The sequence below is a fragment of the Sminthopsis crassicaudata genome, chromosome 3 (assembly GCF_048593235.1).
Source record: "Sminthopsis crassicaudata isolate SCR6 chromosome 3, ASM4859323v1, whole genome shotgun sequence".
In the NCBI taxonomy this organism is placed as follows: Eukaryota; Metazoa; Chordata; class Mammalia; order Dasyuromorphia; family Dasyuridae; genus Sminthopsis; species Sminthopsis crassicaudata.
In genome coordinates this window covers 12,365,599-12,390,968 of record NC_133619.1, presented here as the reverse complement: position 1 = coordinate 12,390,968, position 25,370 = coordinate 12,365,599, and the positions used below count along the sequence as shown (strand labels likewise).

General features: G+C 42.6%; 1 protein-coding gene across 1 annotated transcript in view; it reads right to left on the bottom strand.

Annotated features, from left to right (window-relative positions):
• The window catches only part of ARHGEF26 (Rho guanine nucleotide exchange factor 26), a 129,212-nt gene extending 110,126 nt beyond the window's left edge, over positions 1-19,086 (bottom strand). The window contains exons 1-4 of the mRNA XM_074298043.1: positions 18,976-19,086; positions 17,421-18,597; positions 14,065-14,104; positions 8,295-8,440 (exon numbers count right to left, since the gene is read on the bottom strand). Of these exons, the coding sequence (XP_074154144.1) occupies positions 8,295-8,440; positions 14,065-14,104; positions 17,421-18,512 (1,278 nt within the window). The 5' untranslated portion in view covers positions 18,513-18,597; positions 18,976-19,086. The remainder of the gene's footprint in view (positions 1-8,294; positions 8,441-14,064; positions 14,105-17,420; positions 18,598-18,975) is intronic.
• Between the last annotated feature and the right edge of the window lie 6,284 nt (positions 19,087-25,370).

Sequence of the window (25,370 nt, the reverse complement as noted above, 5' to 3'; positions counted from 1 at the left end):
CTTGGTAGCTCAAAACCATTCTGTTCTCTTTAGATGTCAGGGTCATATTTTTAATTTATCTTTTTGAATTTGAGTCTACAATTCTATTTGAATTTTCAAAAAATATGATGCAAAAGTTGAGAGAATGGGGAGAAAACTAAAATGAATGAAAGTGCTGAGAACAATGATATGGAATTATTTAATAAGGTAAGATAGAGTGCATTCTTTTAAAATGGCCCATTAGAATGGCTCAAATTTAGGCTGGACACCCATTCCAAAGACACTTTTGAAAAGGTGAATTTGGCAGTGGTTGAGAAGAGACAGAAGTTAAAACAAAAGTTCAGACAACAAACATTTTTAAAGTTTCTACTATGTGCGAAATACTGTGCTAAAGACTGGAGTTGATGATAATGATCATTTCAGTCAAGCCTCCGTGGAGGCAAAGGTTTTCTTGGGTATTGCCAAGTAGGAGGAGGCAGTGACAGGAAGATTTGTATTTATGAAAGATAAGGGAGGAGGAGAAAAATCAGGGTCACAATGACATCATTCACAGAAACCAAAGATATGAGTCAAGAACAGGATCAGAAAATGAAACAGGTTTAAGGTACTCCTGTTGCCCAAGAGAAATGCACCTGTTAATAAAATTGACAACAATATTACAGGTTGTTTTTTTATTATTCTATAAAGCTTAAGTGGATAAGCAGGTTGGTATTAAAAGATCAAATAAAATAATAGACACGAAACACTTTGTACCAGGTGGGGTGGGACACGCTTGCAATCCCTGCTCCTGGGGAGGCAGAGGCAATCACTTCGGCCCAGGTAGTCAAAGCTGCAGTGGCTAGCCTGAGTGTCTACCTGAAATCCAGCACTAATAGGATATGCCTTGAGAACAGGTCCACCAGGCCGCCTAATGCTGGGTGAATCAGCTGTGATCATAAATGTGATCATGTTGATCAGCAATAGGGATTAAGCCCATCCTTGGCTCCTGCATTTCCAGTCTGGGTGAGAAAGGGAGATTCAGTCTCTAAGAGGTTTTTTCACTTGCCACAAAACAGAAAGTGGCAGTGGCGGTATGGGCAATCTTCCCTGAGGGATGTGCAGCTACTAGACCTGAATTTAAATCCCAATTATGAAGATGTTCTTCCATTCAAATATATAAAGAATTAGAAATATATTCAATTCCCAATCCTCTATCAATCCTGCTCATTCCCATCTGTCTCTGTTCTCCCCCACTTCCAATTTTCCTCGCTCCACTCTTGTCTTCCCTTCTTTCAAGGCTCCACTCAGGCAATAACAGCAGCTCATGGGGTTTCAAAGTTGAAAATGTGCTTCCCCCACAACCTTGCCATATAGGTAATGTAAGCAGGAAGGAAACTCGTGACCAGAAAAACTGACATGGCTGGATCAGCCATATAACTCACAAGCGGCGATGTCAGGAACTCAGATCTCTCGACTTCCAATCTCGTGGCCCATTCACTGGGTCAGACAAACAAAACCTCCCCCATTAGTCTCCTCTGGACTATCCAGTCCACACTGATTGCTTCTCCTCTGAAGATCACCTGCAATCTTTATCATTTGATAAATGATAAACTCTGGCAATCGGTCATATCATGTATTATCTGGTATGATTATTTAAATTATCCTAGCATGTCTTTGGACGTTTATCTTTGCTTGGTTTTAAGCAATCAGATACCAGAGTTGTCAGTCAATAAGCATTTATTAAGCACCTCTGGTTTCCTAAGAACTATGCAAAGCACTGAGGATATAAAGAAGAGTAAATGAGAGTCTCTAATTTCAAGGAAATCACAATCTAATGGAAGAGACAACAAATCACTACAGACAGACAAACCACTATGACTTCTGGCACTTTCATCTTCCCTGCTTTCCTAGTTTCACTTAACAGGAATATTTACCTAAGTCCCTTTCCTTGAAGCAAGGCTAGTTCATTTCTATAAAAGATTTTAATTTTTAAAAGATTTCCCCCTCAAGATTTAATTGCCTCAGAGGACCAATGGCTCGGGCTGTTAACGTTAATTTCTCGTTGCCTGATTATAAAAGCTCTTGGAGAGCTCCAGTTCCTCTCTGATGCATGACTGGAAGATCACCATGGACAACTCCAAAGCAGAGTTGATTGTTCCCCTGAATTTGCGCACTTCCCAGTGATTATCCTTCCCTGCTATGACTTCAGGAAATCTTTGGTTTAGCCCCAAGACACACCATGAGCATCTCATTTCATTTCAGTCTCAAACATGATCTATCTGGAGACTGATCTGGTCACTCTTGGTTTAAAACACAGTCCATTTCCCTTGCTCTGGTCTTGTCGCCATAGTTAACAAGTTGTTTATTCCTTTCCAAACTCCTTTTCTGGGTTCCCACCCTTAATCACCTACTCCACTTCTTTTTTCATGAATCTGAACAATACTTAAACAAAGCAGTCACCACCCCAGTAGGATCCACCACAAATTTATGTTATCTAATCTCTGCTGGGAGGTCACTGCAATAAATCCCTTTACCCTTCCCCAGATCAGTTCTTCAGTGTATTTCCCCATTCTTTCCATTCAAAATTAATCAATCAAGCACTTAATATATATCAGACACATGACTAGGAAGTTGCTGGGTTCATTGGGAAAACAAATACAAAGAATAAAGCAGCTTTTCATGCAATGTTCTCCTAGCTAGGAGAATCATTCCTTTCCTCAAAGCAAGAGGGATCAACTCATCCTTTACAGCAATTAACTAGGCCAGCCATCACGAACAGTCTCTCTAATTGTATCTCTCAAATTTCCTCTATATTATGTCTCATCTGACCTCCCTCACTCTAGGCTCTGGTGCATTAAAATGATTTTCCTATGGAATAAAGAGTAGAAGTATAATATATTTCTGTCCAAGGAATGATAAAGAATATTTAAAATTCAAAAGATCTGAGTTGACATCTCCAATTCTTAACATTATGTATCAATTCCTTAGAGTTTAACTAATTCACAATTTGCATCAGCTGAGGTATTCCAGCAAATAAAGACCTTAACACAGAGAGAATGCTACAGGAATTCTAGCCATCATCCTCCAGCAGCTCTAACCAGGTTGGATTCCACTCCAAGTCCTTTGGGGTCACTGTCGGCCAGCTAATGCACATAACTAATTTGGATTCAATTCCAAAAAGACTCAGAACATAAAAATTCTAGGGCCAAGTCGTAGAAGCATTCTCCTAAATCCTAAGGTTAAGAACAGAAAGTTCCACAACATAGTATTTACACCCTTTCTGTTATTGTTTGCTTGCATTTTTTTCCCCAGGTTATTTTTACCTTCTTTCTAAATCCAATTTTTCTTGTGTAGCAAGACAACTGTATAAATATGTATACATATATTGGATTTAACATATACTTTAACATATTTAACATGTACGGGACTGCCTGCCATCTAGGGGAAGGGATGGAGGGAAGGAAGGGAAAAATTGGAACAGAAGTTTTTGCAAGGGTCAATATTGAAAAATTACCCATATGTTTTGTCAATAAAAAGAACATAAAGTACATTATGTTGATTTCTGCAATAGTGTCCCAGCACAGAAAAATCTTTATGTATCTGATCTGGACTTCTCAATACCTGGGAGCTAAAAGGGGTAGGAGGGAAACTGATAAGAAGCTTCTCAGTCTAGGTTTAGGAAAAGATAATGGTAGACCACAATCTGAAGCCAAATAGAGAGCTGCAAGAACACTCCCTCCTATGTCTCTCCAAAGAACAAATATACTGGGCAACTCATTTCCCTTCACCACGCGGAGAGTCTTTTTCTGATCCCAGAATCTCATCAAAAGGATTTTGAGGAACTGAGTCCCAGTAGGAGACTCCCTTCTATATCATAACCACCACATGGGTATCTAGTTTTTGTTTTGTTTTGTTATGTTTTTTAAGGTGCCCACACTCCCACTTTGGGATGGTTTCTGTTTTATTAGTGTTGGGAAGGTTTTTACTTCCAACAAATTTCTAATTATGTTCCTTTTTGTTGCTTTTCACCCATTGCTTCTAGTTCTGTCTTTTAGAACCAAGAAGACTAAATTAATTCCTCTTTCATGACTACTTAAAGACAGCCCTCCTGTGGTCCACTCTCTAGTCACAGAAATCCCCCACAACCAAAGCCCAGCTCTGCAGAGGGCTCCTCAGAAATGCGCCTCCTATAACTCCAAACCAAATCAAGCCATTTCAAAATATGACCATCTTCTAACCATCCCAGTCTCTTGTGGTCCAGGACACAGCACTAGACCTTTCTTCTTTCCAATCCTAACCCCAACCCTGGACAAAGCATTCCAATTGGGCATGTAAAAATTTGATTATGTGGCTACAATGACTAAGTTCTCTGACTTATCACTTAGTGGCATTTATCAAGCCCTCATCATGAAGAGAGGACTTTGAAGAAATTTTTGAAGGAAGGAACACATCTTGAAGTCTTATCTAGGTAAATAGTTATGAAGAAATACATAAATACAAGCCCAGTTCAGTCTCCAAACAGCAAACTCCTTGTTTTGTTTTGAAATCACTGGGTAGCTTTCAGCTGCCATTATCCATAAATCCTGGTATGACCCTGATCATGGTCTTTCCTTTTCCCTTCTCCAGAGTAACTCCCCTGATCTACAATTTTGTATGCAATATAATTCACATACAACCAGCCCTGCAAATATATCGAGGATCCAGGGACACGACCATTCATTGAAACACTTTAATAAAGTCCTAACCTTATGGGTGATTCTAAGTATTATTTAATTATCCCATTTCAATGTGGTGATGCTTACTATAGAAACCAGGCTTTTTTAGGATCATCTCTAGTTCTATTTCCAAATTTTCCAAGGAATGTTTTACCTCCTGTGTGATTCTGGAGAAACTTTGCTGTGGTTCATATGGTTCCGAAGAATATTGTTCCTATTCTCGCGGGCTTAGGTCCATCTCTCTGGCTCCTCACTTAAACGATGATCCTTGAACCATCTTGAATTATGTCATAGAGTTTCTCCTTGTGTCCAAAGCCTTTTGTTAAGGGAGCCACCTGCTAGTGGCTGCCGGGGAGCTAATTCTGAGCAGCAGAATAGATCCCTTCATGGGAGAGGATAATACAAGGAGACTGAGAGGCAGTTGCATTCTCTGACCTCTCTCCTCCAATTTATTTCATTCCCAAACCACAACAACATCTGCACAGCAGGCTGATTTGCAATTCCTTCAGGCGTGTTATGATTCACAGCTGTGGGGGCTTTCGGAGAACTCATCGGCACCTTCACACTTAGGTGTGGCCCTTAACAGCCTTTGATTTAGGGATTCCAGGACTAGATACCTCTGTTCTCCCACCAACAAGAAAGTCAGTGACAAAAAGGAAGGACCCATAGACCGATATAGAGCTATATATGTGTAAATTTGTGTGTGTGTAAAACTTCTTGTGGTAGCAATAAATTAAAAATTAAAAAATGACTACCATACTAGTCTTCCTTATCATTAAACTATCCTTTATCAATAAATCTTGTTACTCCCAAGATCAAATATCAAATGCTTTGCTTGTCTATTAAAGCTCTTTAGAATCCAATCTCTTCTTATCCATTCAGTCTTCTTATGCCTCATTCCCCTCCATCTGCCACCTAAAATCCAGTTACACTGGCACCTCTTTCTGTTATTTCCCTTTTTCCCCTCCTTGAAGCAATTGGAGTTAAGTGACTTGCCCAGGGTCATGCAGCTAGGAAGTCTCAAGTATCTGAGGCCAGATTTGAACTCGAGCCCTCCTGACTTCAGGGCTGGTGCTCGATCCACTATATCAACTAGCTCCCCCACTTGCTGTTATTTTCAAAAGAAAATCTACCTTCAACTCCAGGCATTTTCACCAGCTGGCCCCTATGACTGGGATGCTTCCCTTCTTATCTCCACCTCCTGTCTTATTTGGCTTCCTTCTAGGGTCAGCTAAAGCTCCGTCTTCTGGAAACCTTTCCCAGTCACCCCCTGAAACTACCCCCATTTTTATCCAACACGTATCTTATTTGTATGACGTTGTTCTGACGTCTCATACACACACATCCCTGAAATCAGGATGTAAGCTCTTTGAGAGCAGGGGCCTTTGCTTCTGTCTCCAAATCTTAGCCCAGTCCTTAATAAATGCTAGTTAATTGACTGGATAGCTAAACAAAATATGTTCCATGATTCTAATGCAACGTCACTGTGTGGTAAGAAATGATTATCATGAAAACCGAGCAGAACAGGAAGACTTAAAGGAATTAATTCAAAGTGAATTGAGGAAGAACTAGGAAAGCCATGCATGACTACGCCAAGGTAAATGGAAAGGGCAGCAAAACAAAGGAAACCAAATGTTGTGAGATTATAATGAGTAAGTTTAGCACCAAAGACAAGGTGGAGCAACTTGGGTGTGGAATAGTACAACTAATGTCAAGCAATTTGATGTATTAGTTCTCCCCCACCTTTTTTATTCTTGGATATAAGAGAGAATTTTCTGAGAGGGAGAACATGAAGAGAATCATTGGAATATATAGGTGATATTTTTTAAAAATATGTTAATGACAAGTTTTAGTCATTTTACATTTCATTGTTAAAATTTTATATTAAAACTTTTTTTAAATATAAGTTTGCTTACAGTAGATTTCCCCTTGGTCATATCTTTTTTTCTCATTCCTAAATTTCCCTGAAGCTATCCAAAAGTGGATTATGCACCTTTATAGAGGAGACTAGAAAATCAAAGGTTTGTTTTGCTAATTGACATAAGATCATTACTTTGAGTGGGAAAGAGCAAGAAGTCATTTAATTCCATTTATTTTACAGATAAATAAACAGAGATAGGGAGATTAAATGGCTTTCCCAAAATCATACAAGTAAATAGTGATAAATGTAGGATTCAAATCTAGATCTGAGATCTTCTGAATCCAAATATCCTAAAATGTCCACTGAATCCCTGCTTCTCTGGAGTGTAAGGGGTCATTTTATGCCCTGGTAGGAAAAGGGTCAAACTGTCTTAAGTAATGGTCCCTGATTAAGGAAAACAAAATCTTTTTGGTGAAAAGCAAACCTGCACACACAAAATGCCAGAGTACCACCCCGGGCCCTCCCCCACAAGCCACAAAGTCCACAATTGACTTCCACGGCCAAGGAAATTAGAAGGAAAGGGTAATAAGGAAACAAGCTCAGACAAAGGAGACTCTGTGCAGAACATTTAAACATATTACATTGTATAACAGCTATAAATTACTTCAAATCACTCCCCTTCAAAAGCTCCTTAGGCTTTTTCTTATCTACTGATAAAACAAGTCCCATCAACCTACTAGGCGGCAGGTATTAGCAAAGCAATGATAAAATGCTCTTGGGAAACATGAAAATTAAGCTGAAAAAGCATACACACATACACGCAAATACAACAGTCATACACAAACTCATACAAAACCGCACACACACACACACCACAATCATACACTCCATTTCACGTACAGAATCTTACACACTGAAATACATTGTTACACTCATATCACACATATGTGCATACATAATAAACAACTTCACTCACATATACATATTCACAGACATATACATATTTTACGCATTCATATATACACTCATATATATATATTTATACACTTATACTACATATTCTCACTTATATCTATACTCCCACACACTTATAAATACACACATTCACACACACATAAATACACCTACACACACTTGCAGACACAACACAACCATTTACACACTCAAACAGAATTTCACATACAGAATCTCACACTCATATGCACATACTCATGCAGTGTCACACACATACATACTCAAACACACTCTCACATACATACAGATCATACATATCCTCATATCATATACCACAATCACTCAATTACACCTACACTCTTACACACACACACACACACACACACACACACACACAATTCCTACATTTACTGTTTTTTAATTGGAGAGAGACAAAACCTCATATATATATATTTATACACATATACTACATATACTCACTTATATCTATACTCCCACACACACATTCACACACACATAAATACACCTACACACACTTGCAGACACAACACAACCATTTACACACTCAAACAGAATTTCACATACAGAATCTCACACTCATATGCACATACTCATGCAGTGTCACACATATACATACTCAAACACACTCCCACATACATACAGATCATACATATCCTCATATCATATACCACAATCACTCAATTACACCTACACTCTTACACACACACACACACACACACACACACACACAATTCCTACATTTACTGTTTTTTAATTGGAGAGAGACAAAACCAATCGATACTCACTGCAGAAAGCTGGCTCCACGTGGACCTCAGTGGCTTGTAGTGAATTACGATGATTTCATCTTGCTTTTGCTCTTTCGGCTCTGAATCTTCATCAGAGTCAATATCGAGAGCTTTTTCTTTGTAGTTCTGGTACAATACAGCATTTTCTACAATAAGAAAAAAGCCAGAAACTTGTAATTAATTGTCCCCAAACTGTACACTATTTACAATTAGAGGCAGGAAGATATCGTGGAAGCCAGGAGGACCTGGGTTCCATTCTTCCCTGACACTACTGATGGGCAACCTCAAGCAAGTTAATTTAGCTTCTCAGCGTTCTAGATATATATTGGACTGTAAAGTGCAGGGAATATATCCATCTGCACTGGTGGAGGAGTTTCCTCTTGTCATTGAAATAGCAAGTCTGGTTCTTTTTTTCATTGTTTCCAAGGAAGCCCTAGATCAGTGGTCCTCAAACTTTTTAAAATAGGGGCCAGTTCCCTGTCCCTCAGACTGTGGGAGGCCGGACTGTAGTAAAAACAAAAGCTCACACTGTCTCCGCCCCTCAGCCCATTTGCCATAACCCGGCGGGCCGCATAAACATCCACTCTAGACACATCTCCTTGGTTCACACCAAAGGAAAGATGAAAAACAGCCACTAGCTAGTCCAACTCATCTTTGACCAAGAATGGCTGACCTCCTCAACAGATTCTCACTCAGTTTTCACATGAAATCCCCAAGGAGGACAAACCCACTCTCATTCAAGGCAATCCATTTCATTTTGGGCAACCATTAATTGCTAGGGATTGCTTCCTTACAGTAAGTGCAAAATTGGCTCCATCTCACTAAGTTCTAGCCTCTAGGTCTAAGCAGACCAAGTCCAATTCCTCTTCCAGGCAACACCTTCAAATATCTGAAGACAGTTCTCTTGTCTTCTCTTCTCAACACTAAATACTACCAATTCCTGAATTGTTCTTTTTTTCCCCCCCAGGCCGGGGTTAAGTGCCCAAGGTCACACAGCTAGGAAGTGTTAAGTGTCTGAGACCAGATTTGAACTCAGGTCCTCCTGAATTCAGGGCTGGTGCTCTCTCCACTGCTCCCCCTAGCTGCCCCCTGAATTGTTCTTCATATGTCATGACTGGGTCACTGAAGCTCTGGTTACACTCTCCAGTTCTCCAGCGTCCTTCCAAAAATATGGCACCTGGAACCAGATATATATGATACTCTGGAAGGGGTCTGACCACAGTATCATCTCCTGATTGCTGTCTCTCTTGCTGAAGCATAAAGTTATGCCAGCTTTCTTTTCATTCATTCTTTTAAGCAATATCAAGTCTCAAAGGAATCCTTTATAAATAAGAGCCAAATGGACCTGGGATTTGAGTAGTGTATAAATCTCTTTTTTTATCTGAATATTTTCCTAACAGAATAAAAAACAAAACAAAACACTTTTTTTTAACCACCTGCAGCATTAGATTTCATTGATTAAACACATTTATACTTGTTAAAAACAAATTGTTTAATTTCCTTTCCTGCACCCATGAGAGACAGTCAGTTCTAGAAAACATCTGTTTTTTATGTGAATTGATTCATATCCTTTACACTTTTTCCCGGCTATTATTACACATTGATTTCTCCTTTGCAGAATTCTCCTAAGTGCCTAATATTTTATATCACCCAAACTTGACACTTTATTCCGTGTTGTTTTGCATCTTTATAACTCAATTCAATTTTACTTGATATTTATTAACTGCCTATTATGTACAGACAGTGTACAACTAGAGTAAAAAAATGGAAACAAATAGGCAGTGAAGAATTCATGTTAACTACATCAATAAACTATACACAAAGTAACTCCAAGAGGACAAGGAATTAATAATTAATAATAAAGAAAGGGAATCACAGAGGGCTTCCTGTAGGAGATCCCCAGAGCTGTGCTCACTCTTTCCACCACCATTCTTCTTTATCATCATCATCATCATCACTAGCATTTCTATTGAGCTTTAAGGTTTGCAAAGTGCTTCACAAATATTATCTTGTTTTAGCTTCATAGCACCCTTGAGAGGTGGGCACTGGTATCATCACCCCCTTTTTACAACTGAGGAAACTGAGGTAGAGAGAGGTTAAAGGACCCAGAACAGGGTCACACAGCTAGTAAAGGGGCAATTAACAAGATCCACTGGAAGAGAGGGAGCAGGATGGAAAAATACAAAGCTATAAGACTGGGAATTCAGTTGGGGTTGAGGTAGAGGGAGATTCAAATGAATTCTAGCCACGGAAATGTTTTTGAGTGAGGTGAGGAATGAATGAGCCTGTGACACAGTGAGCTGGTGTATGAAGCTTATCAACCAGATAGAAATCTGGCCTCGGAGCCAGGGGGATGTCCGCTAGTCCCAGCTCAGTTAGCTGCTCTCTATATGGCATGGAACAGATTTCTTCGCCCCCAAGTAAACGTCAGTGATTGTCCACAGCTCTTAAAGAGTTTCTTTAATGGCTTCCATAGGTGGAAAGAGGCTGCTCACACCGGGATGTACGACATCAAGGAAACTCACATCCAGGTATTTTCTCTTCCCAAGCCAAGAGCAGGCCCATCTCTAGCACGCTGCTGGGCACAGAGCAGATGCTGAGCATATTCATTAGCTTTGAATTGGGATTAATCATGGCATTTAAAATACCAGGAAATGGGAGAAGGTTTTTTCTGCTTCATGTAAAGGAGAAATCCTTCTGTTTCCATTGACTGGGCTTGGGTCAAGGCCAAGATTACATACCAGAGTAATAACTCATATTTATATATTGCTTTAAAGTTGGCAAATAGGGTTTTCTTACAAACCTTATGAGCTTTTTTAGAAAGAAAGCTCTCTTCATTTTTCCCTTGGCCCTCCCACAGAAAGCCCCTAGGATGTCCTGGAAGGATGGGGATGAAACAGAAGCCAGAGATTATCAGAAATGATAGGAGCTGGGAATGGATGGACACCCAGAAGCAGCTCTTTGAAAGTGAGCTAGTTTGCAACCTGTGCCAAAGGTGAGGATTCCATTCTTTAAAAAAAAAAAAAGTTTTTCAGCGTTTGAGGGAGTTTCCAGGAGGTTTTCTGAAGGCTAGGGTGGTGACAATAGTAGTAGAAATCAGGAGAGAGACTCCCAACCTGGCCTTCTAGCACAAGCAGATCTCAGCCACTTCACAAAGGCTCCAGGAGCTTCTAGCCTCAGCCATAAACCAGGAGGGCTGAACCACATGACTTCTGAGCTTCCTGCTAGGACTAAGGGTCTGTAAAATCATTGAAGACACAAATCACCTTCAAAAAAGCCCCATGAGACAAGGGAAAGAACCTCAACCTGGGAGTGAGAAGAGCAGCTTGGGAATCCAGGCTCAGTAGTACTCCAAGGTTGCATACCCTGGGGCGTCACTGAGCACTTTACCTCCCAGTCTCCTTATCAGTCAAAGGAGATTTTAAAAACTACTAGCCTCGGACCAACCCACTTGATAAACTCCAAATGTCTCTAGAACATGAGTTATGTTAACTATGTCAATACTTTAAGTACCCATGATCCCATAATCTCAAGAGTGAACTCTCCTACTACAGATCATAACTCTTCTTTGACATCATCATCATCATCATCAGCAGCAGCAGCAGCAGCATTTCTATAGGGCTTTGAGATTTGCAAAGTGTTTTACAAATATCTCATTTTAGCTTCCTAGTGACCCTGGGAGGTCGGTACCGGTATTATTACCCCCTTTTTAACAGTTATAAGGAAACTGAAGTAGGAAGAGGTCAAGGGACCCAGATCAGGGTCAAACAGCTGATAGGTCGGTACTGGTATTATTACCCCCTTTTTAACAGTTAAGGAACCTGAAGTAGGAAGAGGTCAAGGGACCCAGATCAAGGTCAAACAGCTGGTAAGTTTATGAAACCTAGTTTGAACTTGGGTCTTCCTTGATTCAGGTCCAAAACTCTATCCACTGGAGCAGCTAGGTGGCGCAGTGGAGAGAGCACCAGCCCTGAATTCAGGAGGACCCAAGTTCAAATGTGGTCTCAGACACTTAACACTTCCTAGCTGTGTGACCCTGGGCAAGTCACTTAACCCCAGCCTCAGGGGGAAAAAAAAGAAAAAAAGAAAGAAAGAAATAAAACAAAACTCTATCCACTGCACAATCAGCAGATTTTCAGTTGATTGTCTACAAGAGTTCTTGGGATGAAAAAATTCATCACCCTGTGGTATATCCACCTAGGTATCTAGGTGGACAGTGTCCACTGGCAGAGTCTCCAAGAACTCTGAGTCAGGGTCAGAGGTAGCAGAGGAGGATGGAAGGGCAGGATTGTCATGAAGGTCACACACATGATGCAATGGTATGGGGCACCTCCCTCAGCACAGACTTCCTTAAGAGCACAAAAATGCAGTTTTCAACAATTAAAACTTGGGCTCAATGCAACACTAGCATTGGTCATTTCAAGTAGCTTGGGCTAGAAGCTTCTGGTAAAACAAATCATCATTCCTTTTACATCTGTCTCATCAGTTTGGATTCCATCTGCCAGGGCAGGTGTGCTAAAATAAGGCTAGCTCTGTGTTCAGTGGAAAGAACAGGACTGATACCCTGTTTAGTGTTAGGTTCAATATCCCTGGGGCTCATTTTCTTTACTTGTAAAAATGATGGGAGGTTAGATGGTCTCTGAATTCTATGTGCTGTCAATCATAAAAAGCTCACTGTGCCTCAGTTTCCCCATCTATGAAAATGAGAGAGAGAACTTAAAAGAGTCTCTGTGGTCTTTTCCCACTTTCTTAAATAGTTTTAAAACTAGAAAATCATTTAACCACTCAGTGTTGCCATGAAGACTTCTAAGCTTGTAAATCATAGAATATGTGCCAATTTCTATAGATAGTTTCTTCACTGATCAATCTTTGAAATTATAAATCTGATTTATTTTATTATTTTTTTTTTTAATGAATCAGGTACTTGTTTTCCATGCTGATCCTGACTTTTCCTCTGGAGTAGAGCTGCTACAAGTCTAGTATTTTTTCTTTTTCTTTTTGAGGGACCAGATTCTTGGTCCAAAGTTCATTAATTTGATTAGTGAGTAACTGGCAAGGCTGCCCTCAGTGCAGCAGGTGAAGGTCACAGAATCAATGTCAGAATCCTAAACTGAAGAACAAGTATTCATTGCCTCATCCTGGATGCAATTTCCCAAATCACAGACTCTAAAAGAAGAGATGATATTGAAAGGGGGGGAGGGAGGGAAGAATATAATGTTGGTGGAAAAGCCAATGAAAATATGTGAAAATTATTTTAAAGAACTTTATTTTTCCATACTGAAAAGATAGATGTAATAGGAAGATCTATTCACTTTTTGTAGAATAAATATCCTACTATGAATAGAAATGAAACACAGGTGAAATCTCATGGTCATTTATACCAAGAGCCAAAGAGCCCTTACCCATAATCTCCTCATATTTCAAAAGGGCCCAAAGTCATACAAAGAATTATTAGGAGAGCTAGATTTTTGAACCTGCACCCTCTAGATTCAATCCTATGCTCCATCCATCCATGACATCATATTGTTTCCTCGACAGTGGCTTCTAGTGTTACATAATATTTTAACTCAGAACTTTGAAATATTTAACATGATAAAAGGGGTGATGTTTTCGTTATATTTTAAAAAATCAATTTTAGTTGTTTCTTTAGTTGAAATCCTTGCCCTCAGGATGCTTATATTCTGTAATTTTTCTCACGTTCTTGTAATTTTGTTTTCATATTGAAAAAACAGAAAAGAAATCGAACTGTCTGAGAAAAACATATGCTCACCTTCCCCATCAAACGTTCCTTGTCCTTTCAGCATTTTCTTCTATGAAACATGGAAAGTAAAAAGAGAGCAAATCACATAGGAGCCAAGCAGAACTCTTCAAAATGAACAGACTGGTTTATGTCTATTAAAAATTCTGAACACTTATCTCTACTAAAGATGGGCCATCCATGCAGATGGGAGGATGCTCTAAAGGCAGTGAGAACCAAGGCCCACCCACCAAAGTAACAGACTTCCACCTATCAGCATTTCTGATCCAGCAACATCACAACATGAATGCTGAACTAAACTTGCTTTTACTATGAGAATTCTTTTTTTTTTTTTAATGGCAAAATTTTATGTAAGCTCCTTTCTTCAAGACCATAACCCTCTAAAATAAAACAGACTCGTGTGCATTAAATACATGACATTTATATAGACGAGTTACAGTTCACTAATTAATCAAGAAAAGATGTGGCTGCCAAAAAATGTTAGCTGTATGCAAGCTAAAATAAGTTCTTGATCTATGGTAGAGATTGTCTCATTTCTAGAAAAAGTGGATTCACTCACACATCTAATTTCCTTTTTTTTCTCTTCCTTTTCTCCCTTCTTCTTTCCCTCTTTTTCTTCCTTTCCTTTTCTTCCTTCTTCCCCTCTTTTCTTTCCTTTTCTTCTCTTCTTCCCTTCTATTTCCTTCCTTCCCTCCCTCCTTCCTTCTTTCTTTCCTTCCTCCCTCCCTTTCCTTCTTTCACCAAGGTAGCACTTATGGTTGCATTTATTAACATTTAAATAAATGGGTGACATTTACATGGGCTTTAAGTCTGGTGGAGCACTTTACTTCCATTATCTCATTTGATTTTCATAACAACCCTGGGGAGATATTACACATTTTATTACTCCTAATTGATTGATGAGGTAAATTGAGCATCTAAGTTAAATGCCTTCCTATTGTCACACAGATATATCATCGGAGATGAGATGAAATACTAGGAAAATTAACAAAAATAAACAAATGTGGCCACAGTCATAGTCAAAGCATTTGAGATCCTTGGAGAGACTGGAATTGGTCTTTACATTTTAGTTGGGAGAAAGGAAGTGAATAATTTTTGAATGATAATTATACAATTCAGTAATTAAAAAACAATGAAAAGCAGGCAAAAGGAAATCACTACAGAACTGAGTTAGTATTTCACTAGGAGTGGGACTGGGAATGCTACTTGGCCACTGACTTGGCTAAGTCTGGAAAACTTGGAACTGTGCACAATCGTGCGTGCATCCAACTTTCCAGTGGCCAGGGACTGTAGTCAATGAAACAACAAGGATGCACTAAGATGTTATCAGGCACTGAGTGTGCAAAATGAAAAATGAAACAGGGCCTGCCCTCAAGGACCTTATAATCTACAGGAAAAGATGGCTTATATAAAAGTAGGCACATAGAAAAGAAATAGACATTAGCCTGGGGGGAAGTGGATGAAGACAACAGGGAGGGGACAGCAGGAAAGGAGATGGAATTTTTTGTAAGAAAAGATATTTGAATTAAGGCTGGGATTCTAAGAGGCAGAGGTGAGGAAAATGTATTTCAGAAGGCTGCTTACCGAACTCGAGGCTATCTAACTTGCAAATGTTCTGGCATTTTAGACTTCATTCTTTCCTTTTTTTTCTTCTCCTGGAGGATCTAGTTCCCCTCTCCCCCAACACCTCAAGATACTGCTTCTCCTTGGCTGATTGCCATTCACACTTTGCCAAACCTCAACCCTGAATTAACCCCATCCCCTTTTCTCTTAGCTTTTTTTCAAGATTCTACTCAGGCCCCACTTTTCTGCAAGGAGGTCCTTCCACTGATGAGTTCTTCCCCTCTAAAAGAAATGATTTTGTAGGAATCCCGTCTATAACTTTACATCACTTCCTAGCTGTGTGACCCTGGACAAGTCACTTAACCCCAGCTTCAGGGAAAAAAAAAACAAACAAAAAAACAAAAAAACTTTACGTCACAAACTGGTTCTCCATTAGGATGCAAACCCTAAAGGAGAAGAACCTGTTTCTGCATTTCTGGGTGCCATCCCTAACCCTGAGCACAATTCCTGACAAGCTTTTAATAAGCAGCAGCTAAGTCCCACTAGCCATCCTAGGAGCATAAAAATAGAGGAGAGGAAGAAAAAAGAAATTGGAGATCCAGAAAGATATAAAAATAAATAGAAATAATGGGGGGAAGGTCGTCAGGGAAAGCCTTGGGCAGCATGTGGTGTTAGAAACCAGGGGTGGGGTCCAGGTAAAGACAGGAAGACATGAATGGCAAGCACAGGGAACCCTAGTTTGGAGGAGGGCCCGAGCCTGGGAAGGGTTATAAGGGCCAAATGGAGGAATCTGCATTCAGGGACTACTAGAACTGCTTGGGGGAAGGGCGATAGGGGCAAGCCTTGGCTTTGGGAAGTCTACACCAGTAGCTGGAAGAGCCCTCCCTACTCGGCCCATGAGCTCCCGACTGGAGTCAGGGCTTTGTAACTTTCTGCTATACGTATTCTTTCTCTGCTGCTGCCCGTCTGGACTGCAGTGGGCAGGGGGATGTGTGCGTGGGGGTGGAGACGGCGGGGAAGGGTCCAGGACCCAACATCATCTGCCGAACCAGAAAAGCTGATGGTGTTTTAATCAACTCCCCCATGTAACATACATACACACACACACCAAACACATGTACACACACACTGTAAATACATACACACACCACACAAAAACACACACACATACACCACACACACACAGAAAGACATATTATACAAATATATGCATACATCACCACACAAACACATATACACACACACTGTAAATACATACACACACCACACAAAAACACATACACATACACCACACACACAGAAAGACATATCATACAAATATATGCATACATACACACACCAAACACATATACACACACTGTAAATACATACACACACCACACAAAAACATACACATACACCACACACACAGAAAGACATATCATACAAATATATGCATACATACACACACCAAACACACACATACACACATACACCATACACACAAACACGTCATACACGTACAAACATAGATGCACCACACACAAAACAAACACCATGCCCACACAAACACACATCACACCATTCACATACCAAACGCAAACATACACACACAGGCACGTGCACACACCAAAAACACACAGCACAAATACAAACCCCACACATACATATATGTTGTGTATACATAAACAAATACGCCACACATGAACAAACACATTCACACACATATCCATAAGTAAACATTCACACACCTCAGAAGCACACCACACACACACACACACACACACCCCCTTCGGCCCGTGGCCGGTCCCTCCTCATGCGCTCACCTTGATCCTTCCCAAGCTGGAGATTTTCTCCCGGTCCTCCATGACCACTTTGAGGACGGGCTGGGACATTCGGTTCTTCTTCTTGGAGTTGGCGGGGCTGTCAAAGTCGAAGCCGCTCACCACGGCCCTGCGGTAGGACGTGGACCTCAGGGCTCTCCGCAGGGAGCCGGGGCTGTCTAAGTCGCTGTCGGCCTCCCCCTCGGCGGCGTCGCCGGCGGGGACCAGCGGGGCGCCGATGGGGTCCAGCAGGCTGCGGACCTTCAGCAGCCTCTTGTGGGGCTCGGAGCTGGGAGCGCTGCCTTTGCTGAGCTTAATGTCCGAGGCCAAGCCCTTGGGGATGATCTGGTGCTTGCCCACTTTGAGGGCGGCCGCGCTGTGGGTGCTCAGAATCACCACCGGCTTTTCGGGGCTGGAAGGCAGACGCTGGAGGGCCACTTTGGGCTCGGGGGGAGTCCTCGGGGGGCAGGGCGAGAGCTTCCCAGGCGCCCTCTCCGGCTCCCTGGCGGGCTGGCTGGGGGGCGAGCGGGAGAGGGCGGGCTGGCTGGGCGGCGAGCGGGAGAGGGCGGGCACCGAGGCGCTGAGCGAAGCCCCCGTGCTGGCGCTCAGTGCCCCCAGCTCGGCGCCGGGGCTCCTGTGCGGGTGCCCGGCCTGAGCGTCCGGGGGGGCGGCCGGCCCCGGGCAGCTCCGAGAAGGGCCGGCCGCCCTCGGACAGAGGTGCGCAGACTTGGCGGCGCGCAGCCTCGGGGACGCGGCTCGGAAATCCAGCGAGTGAGCCTTCCCGTTGGCCACGGGGCCCCTGTTCGGGCACCACAGCGGGGGGCTGCTTGGGGGCATCCTGCGGTCCGGAGAGGGGGACGGGGAAGGGGAAGCCGAGGAGATGCTCCCGGCGTGGGAAGGCTCCTTCCCCGCGAACGCCCCCCTGTCGTCCACCGGGAAGTCGGTGATGAGCAGCCCCGTGGGGTTCTGGTAGGACTGGGGTCGGGGCTTGCTCCGGCCCAGCCGCTGGGGCTGCGGGGTGGAGCGCCTCCTCCACAGAGGGGTAACGCTGCTGTGGCTCGAAAAGTCCACTTCGCTCTCGCCGCCGCGCTCCATCACGGCCCCCGTGGGCGCCCCGGAGGAGGAGCGGGGGGCCGGGGCTCGGGAGGGGCGCACCGCCGCCGGGCCGGGCTCTCGTCTCCTAGGGAGAAGGCAGAAGTGAGCGAGCAGCCCTCGCGGGGGGCGGCAGCCCAGCCCCCACCCCTTTTTCCGGCGGGGAGGACAGGGGGACCGAGAGCCGCTTCACTTTACCGCCATCCCGGGGCTGCCGAAGGGGGAGCGGCGGCCGCCCAGGGAGTGGAGGGGCGGGGGCGGGCAGGGAAGCCGCTCCGCAGCCCCCTCCTCCTCGCCCCCTGCCTCGAGCGCTGGGAGGGGGAGGGGACGCCGAGGACCCACCCCAGGAGCGGATCTCTCTCTTCCCGGGGAAATGTTCCCGAGGAGGAGTCCTCCTCCTTACCGGGGCGACCACCGGCCGCCCCCGCCTCCTCCAGAAGGAGTTCGCAGGAGCGATCGCACCTACCTTCCAGCAGGCTTCCGAGCCCCGGCGAGCCCGTCTGCCCGGTGGGTGGCCCGGGTCCCGGACTCCAGCCCAGGCGGAGGCTGAGGCGACGGCGGGAGCCAAGAGCCGCCCCGGAGCCCCAGCCCGGCCCCCGAGCGGCGGGCCCGCCCTCCCCCCGCCCCCGAGGGCCGGACCCCGCCCCGGACCCGCCTCCGGCTCGGGGAAGGGGGCTTTCATTCCACCCCGAGAACAAGTGAGCAGCCGGGGCGGGAAGGGGAGGCTGGGCCCGAGGTCAGGCCGGGCCGGTGGCAAGGGCGCCGGGAAAGCGCTGCGGTCCCCCGGAGGCCGGGGGAGGCGGCCCGGACACCCTCGGAGCGTCCGGAGGAGCCCTGGGTGTGGCCGCCCTGTCGGGGTGAGGGGGTCCCCGGTGCCCGCTGAAAGGGTCCGGGACAGAGCTGGCCAGAGCGGGGGAGGAGAGGGAAGGGGAGAAGGGAGAGACCCGACGGAGACCCAGGACCCGGAGAAACTGAGAGACGGGAAGAAACTGAGGGAACCCTTGGCGGACTAGGCGCAGGAGTAACTGGGTTTCGGGTCCCGAAAAGGGCTCGTTTTGGGAGACCTCAGCTGCCTGGGCTGGATGGCCCCATAGCCGAGGGGCTGCCTTCCCTCCCGGGCCTCGGGGCTGATTGCTTCCTCGATTTCCCCTTCCAATCGCGGATGGAGAGCTGGAAGGGACGGCTGGCCCGAAGCTGCTCTTATAGCTGGGGAAACTGAGTCCCAGTTAGTAGAAGTGAGCTCCATGGGGAACTTCGGAATCCTAGGAGACGCGTGGAAGAGAAAAAACTTCCAACACGTGACCAAGAAGTGTGTGTGTGTGTGTGTGTGTGTGTGTGTGTGTGTGTGTGTGTGTGTGTGTGTGTGTGTGTGTGTAGTGTGACCTGTGTACGTGTGTGCGTGTAGGTGTGGGAGCCAGCGGTTATGGGCCATTTGCTGAAATCTTAAGGAAGCTTTTTACCCTCCGTTTCACCGATGTCCAGCTTGATTGTGATGCAGGGATGGGATGAGACATGGCTCCAGGCCAGTGGCTTTAGAATGGGCCGGGGCCTTCCCCACCCTCTGCAATCTCCATTAATCGTGGGCCACCCAGCATTACTCTGGAATCTGGGTTTTCAGATTTTAAGATCTCTTGATCTGGATTTTTTACATTTCTTTATAGTTTCATTATAATTCATGCAATGATAATCCTAGGAATTGGATTTCTTTTTAAACATTCTAAGAAGAGATCTATCAGCTTTCCCAGCCTGCCAAAAGGATCCAGATCTCACACACACACACAAGAAAAAGCTGATCTAAGGAGAAGGGGGTTGGGTGTGGGGGAAAGGCTCACAAAAGTGGACTTCAAACTTTTCCCTCTCTCGAGGAAGGCGGGTCAGGAAGATTGCAGTGAAGGCTCTCCACACCTCCTGCTTCCTTCTCCCGCACATACTCAATCAGCTCTCATGGATTCTCCCTCCTAGAATCTCTTGCACCTTTCTGCCCCCTTCTGTCCAAATATCTCAAGAGTTCACCTCAACCTCTCACTGCTTTTATCATGGCCACATCAATGGCCCTGCTTAGTATCCTTAACTCGAGCCTCTCTCCTCTCCAGTGAATCTTTAAGCCAACTTTACTCCCTCACCCAAGGCAGTCCAATGGGTCTCTATCACCTCTGGGATCAAATTCTAACTGTTCTTTTGACAGCCTGACTCCAACCTACTTTTCCATCCTTACACATTCTTCCTGCTATTCATACACTCTTCCGTCCACCAGATTTGTCTTTCTGCTGTTCCTCCGCTAAGATGCCCCATTTGTTTGTATCAGTCTCTGTTCCTTTGCAGACATTGTCCCCAAGTCTGGAATTCACCACTTCACTTCTGCCTCAGAAAAGCCCCAATTTTCTTCAAAAGTCAGTTCAGAATTACCTTTACGTAGCTAGCAAATGTTTTTATTAGTAATAAATAAAAAATAAAATAAAAATAAATTCTGTACATGCTCTCAGGCTTCTAGAGAAATCAGAAATTAGTGCCACAGAACATAATCCTATCTTCAACCAAGAGAAGATCTAATGCAGTTCCAGTTGATCAATGATGGACAGAATCAGCTACACCCAGAAAAGGAACACTGGGAAATGAGTGTCAACTGTTTGCACTTTTGTTTTTCTTCCCAGGTTATTTTTACCTTCTGAATCCAATTCTCCCTGTGCAACAAGAAATTCGGTTCTGCACACATAGATTGTATCTAGGATATACTGTAACACATTTAACATGTATGGGACTGCCTGCCATCTAGGGAGGGGGTGGAGGGAAGGAGGGGAAAATTCAGAACAGAAGTGAGTACAAGGGATAATGTTGTAAAATATTACCCATGCATATGTTCTGTCAAAAAAATTAGAATTGTAAAATTAATTTTAAAAAATAAAGTATCTACAGAAAAAAAAGAACATAATCCTATCTTCAAGTTTTCTTCTGTACATATCAGGTGGGTGTAAACAATAAGTAACAAACTAGTTTTTTTAGGGCTTGTCTTTGGGTTATTGTTAAATTTTAAAAAGAAAAATATCCATTTATCATTTATATTTTAAGCCTTAAAAAAACCTGTGAAGTTTGTGGCCCAGCTATGATCCCTTTCTATAGGTAATAAAACCGACTGGAATGGGAGAAGGTATTAAATAAATTATCTAAGGTAATGTAGCCAGAAAGCGTCAGAGGAGAGGTTTGAACCTTTCTTACTCCATGTCTCATGCCTGCTGCTTTGACAGTTTGCCTTCCCCACGTTAGGTTTGTATGTACAGGACTTTTCCGAGTCAGCAATCACTTGTTTTGTGTGGTCTTGTGCTGGTCTTGAAGTTGGCTAGAAAAGATAATGTTCTTGTTATAATTTGGACTGAGATTTGCCCCAAATTACCCCAAAGGGGGTAAGCCTTGCCCCGGTGAGTTTGATCTAACTACCAAACTACAGCATCTGATACAGTAGTAATCTGCTTTAGAAAATGCTTTCCCAGGTTGAGAACAGATCCCTAGCAACCACTTTAACATGCTCAAGATTCACTAACTGGCTAAAAAAAGCTGAAGGCCTGAAGGCCAGTGGGATGTTGTACTAGGCATCAGCTACAGCCTCTGAATGAGTGATTAGAACATTGTTCTCAGGGAAAAGACCCAGAAAGTCTGTGAGTTGTTTAACTTTTATTGGAAAGCTGGCAAAGGGGAAGGAAGAAGAAAAACACAAAACTGTTTTCAAATTGCCTTGGAGAGGAGCAGCAAAAATCTCCAATGTTTATATTGTTTGTATAGAAATATGGATCACAGGAGGCTAATTTAAACTTAATTAGGATCAAAATTTTTTGGATGGATCCCCCATCAAAATGAGAATCTGGCACAGTATGTTTAAATTGCTGACTTCTTTGTTTCGGTATGACTCATTAAATAGGAAATCAACTGTACTTTTAAGCAAAAACTCATTAAGTGGTTGGAGGGTGACTGTTGTTCCATGTTGTCTAGAAGCCTTCCAACCGACCATTTAGTTGGCCATATAAAAACTTCTCAATTGAACTCAATTATTGTTTATTACAATGTAAAATATCATTGATAGGAGATTACAAATTTCATTGTCAATTATATTAACATCAATAATATCTCTGAGCCAAAAACAAAGGCGTAGGTCTTCTGTGTTCTAGAAGGTCATATTTATTCCATGTGTGTCTATAAAAACTCAAAACTGAAGATTTAACTGGGCCTTTTAGGATATGAACAGACAGTTCTCGATAAAGAAATTGAAACTATTTCTAGTCATATGAAAAGATACTCCAAATCATTATTAATCAGAGAAATTCAAATTAAGATAACTCTGAGATACCACTACACACCTGTCAGATTGGCCAGAATGACAGGGAAAGGTAATGCAGAATATTGGAGGGGATGTGGGAAAACAGGGACACTGATACATTGTTGGTGGAATTGTGAATACATCCAGCCATTCTGGAGAGCAATTTGGAACTATGCTCAGAAAATTATCAAACTGTGCACACCCTTTGACCCAGCCATACTACTACTGGGCTTATATCCCAAAGAGATCTTAAGGAAGGGAAAGGGACCTGTATTGCAAGAATGTTTGTGGCAGCCCTTTTTGTAGTGGCCAGAAACTGGAAACTATGTGGATGCCCATCAGTTGGAGAATAGCTGAATAAATTGTGGCATATGAATGTTATGGAATATTATTGTTCTATAAGAAATGACCAGCAGGATGATTTCAGAAAGGCCTGGAGAGACTTACATGAACTGATGCTGAGTGAAATGAGCAGGAGAGATCATTATATACTTCAACAACAATACTATATGATGGTCAATTCTGATGGATGTGGCCATTTTCAACAATGAGATGAACCAAATCAGTTCCAATAGAGCAGTAATGAACTGAACCAGCTACACCCAGTGAAAGAAATCTGGGAGATGACTATGAACCACTATATAGAATTCCCAATCCCCCTATTTTTGTCCACCTGGATCTCCTTCACAGGCTAATTATACACTATTTCAAAGTCTGATTCTTTTTGTACAGCAAAACAACTGTTTGGACATGTATGCATATATTGTATTTAATTTATACTCTAGCATATTTAACATGTATTGGTCAACCTACCATCTGGGGGGAGGGGGGGAAATGGAGAGGAAAAATTAGAACAAAAGGTTTGGCAATTGTCAATGTTGTAAAATTACCCATGCATATATTTGGTAAATAAAAAATATTAAAATAATAATAATAATAATAAACATCAAAAATAAAATAAAATAAACGGGCCTTTTGAAATAGAAAAAAAAATCAGTCCTTTATTTCCTAATGGAGGAAGAATAACATATATTATTGTTTAAATCTTTTTTTTTAATTAAAGCTTTTTATTTACAAAACATATGCATGGGTGATTTTTCCACATTGATCCTTGTAAAACTTTGTTCCAAATTTTTCCCTCCTTCCCCCTATTCCTTCCCTTAGATAGCAGGTAGTCCAATACATGTTAAATATGTTAAATTATATGTTAAATCAAATCATACGTCCATTTTAAAGCAAATATTACCACTTATTATCTACAGATAGACCATCATATTGTTAAAAGATTTTATGTGACCACAATGAATCCATTAAACTTTCCTATGATGTAGAATGGTATTATGTTGCCACTATTTCAAGTGGCAATACTGAGAGGTCATGTGATCACTCAGTTTTTTGTTTGTTTGTTTGTTTTTTAATGAGCCAAGGATTCATTTTTCCAATGAATGCTTCTATGGACCACTCTTCAGGTAATATCAGAGAAGCACAAAGTGACTAAGTTAGGCCTTCAAGGAGCTTGCAGCCAATTGGAGAACTAAGATAGATATATGGAAGAGTTAAGGAATATTACAAGACAAGCTCTGGAGATGAAGTACAGGTTTCACTAATGAGATGGAACTTGAGGTGGTTGTTGTCTTATAGAGCAGGGCTTAGCCTTGTTCCATTTGACACCAGATGGTAGAATCACAAGCAATGTCTACGAAGTTGAAAAGTGTCAAGAAAAAGGTTTTTTCTAACAATTAGTATCTTCCCAAATTGGGATGGCTGGTTTCAGGAGGTGGTAGGATGGCTTGTCTCGGGATGGAGTGGAGAAGGTTGTTCTACTGGACTACGTGATCTTCTGTGTTTTAGTGGGATTTCTTTTTTGGTGTCTGAGTTGAATGAGATGGCCACTAAGCATCTCCTCCAGTTCTGAAATGCTGTGATTTCAGTTCTGTGAAAGACAGTTGGGGCGGGAACATTCCAAGGATCGGATACAGCCTAGAGGTACAGAGTTCGGGATAACTGAGGGGTGCTAATAAAAGAGTGAGTCATTTATTCTGGCTTGAGTAAAGAGTTCACATGGGGTCTTGGAAATAAGGTTTTTTTGGGGGAGGGATGTTGTGATCAGATTGTTAAGGTCCTTAAGGTGTGGTTGCTATGAGATTGTGAAAAGGAGACTCTTGTGATGGTATGCAAAGAGTAGGGACATGAAAGTAGTAATTAAGAGAATTGTGCTGGTAGTGGTATGGAGTAAAGAGAGGAAGATGAGCCCAAGAGAATAGTTAGACATGTAATACTCTGCTCATTTTAAGCTCGTAATTAGCTCATTTTAAGCCTAGGGATCATTGTAATGGTTCGCACCTCTTCAGCTTTAGAGAGTTTATTTTTGATGAAATGTTCCGAGATCTGTCAAAATTGCCCTTCGCCCCCAATAAGGAAAATTCTGAATCTCTAGATATAGAAAGGACTCTCTGTCTAACCTTACATTTATATCTAGTGAACCCCTGATCTCTTTGTCATTAAAGCAAAATACATTTAGTGAAAATGGGTAATGAAACAGCCTTTTATGTTAT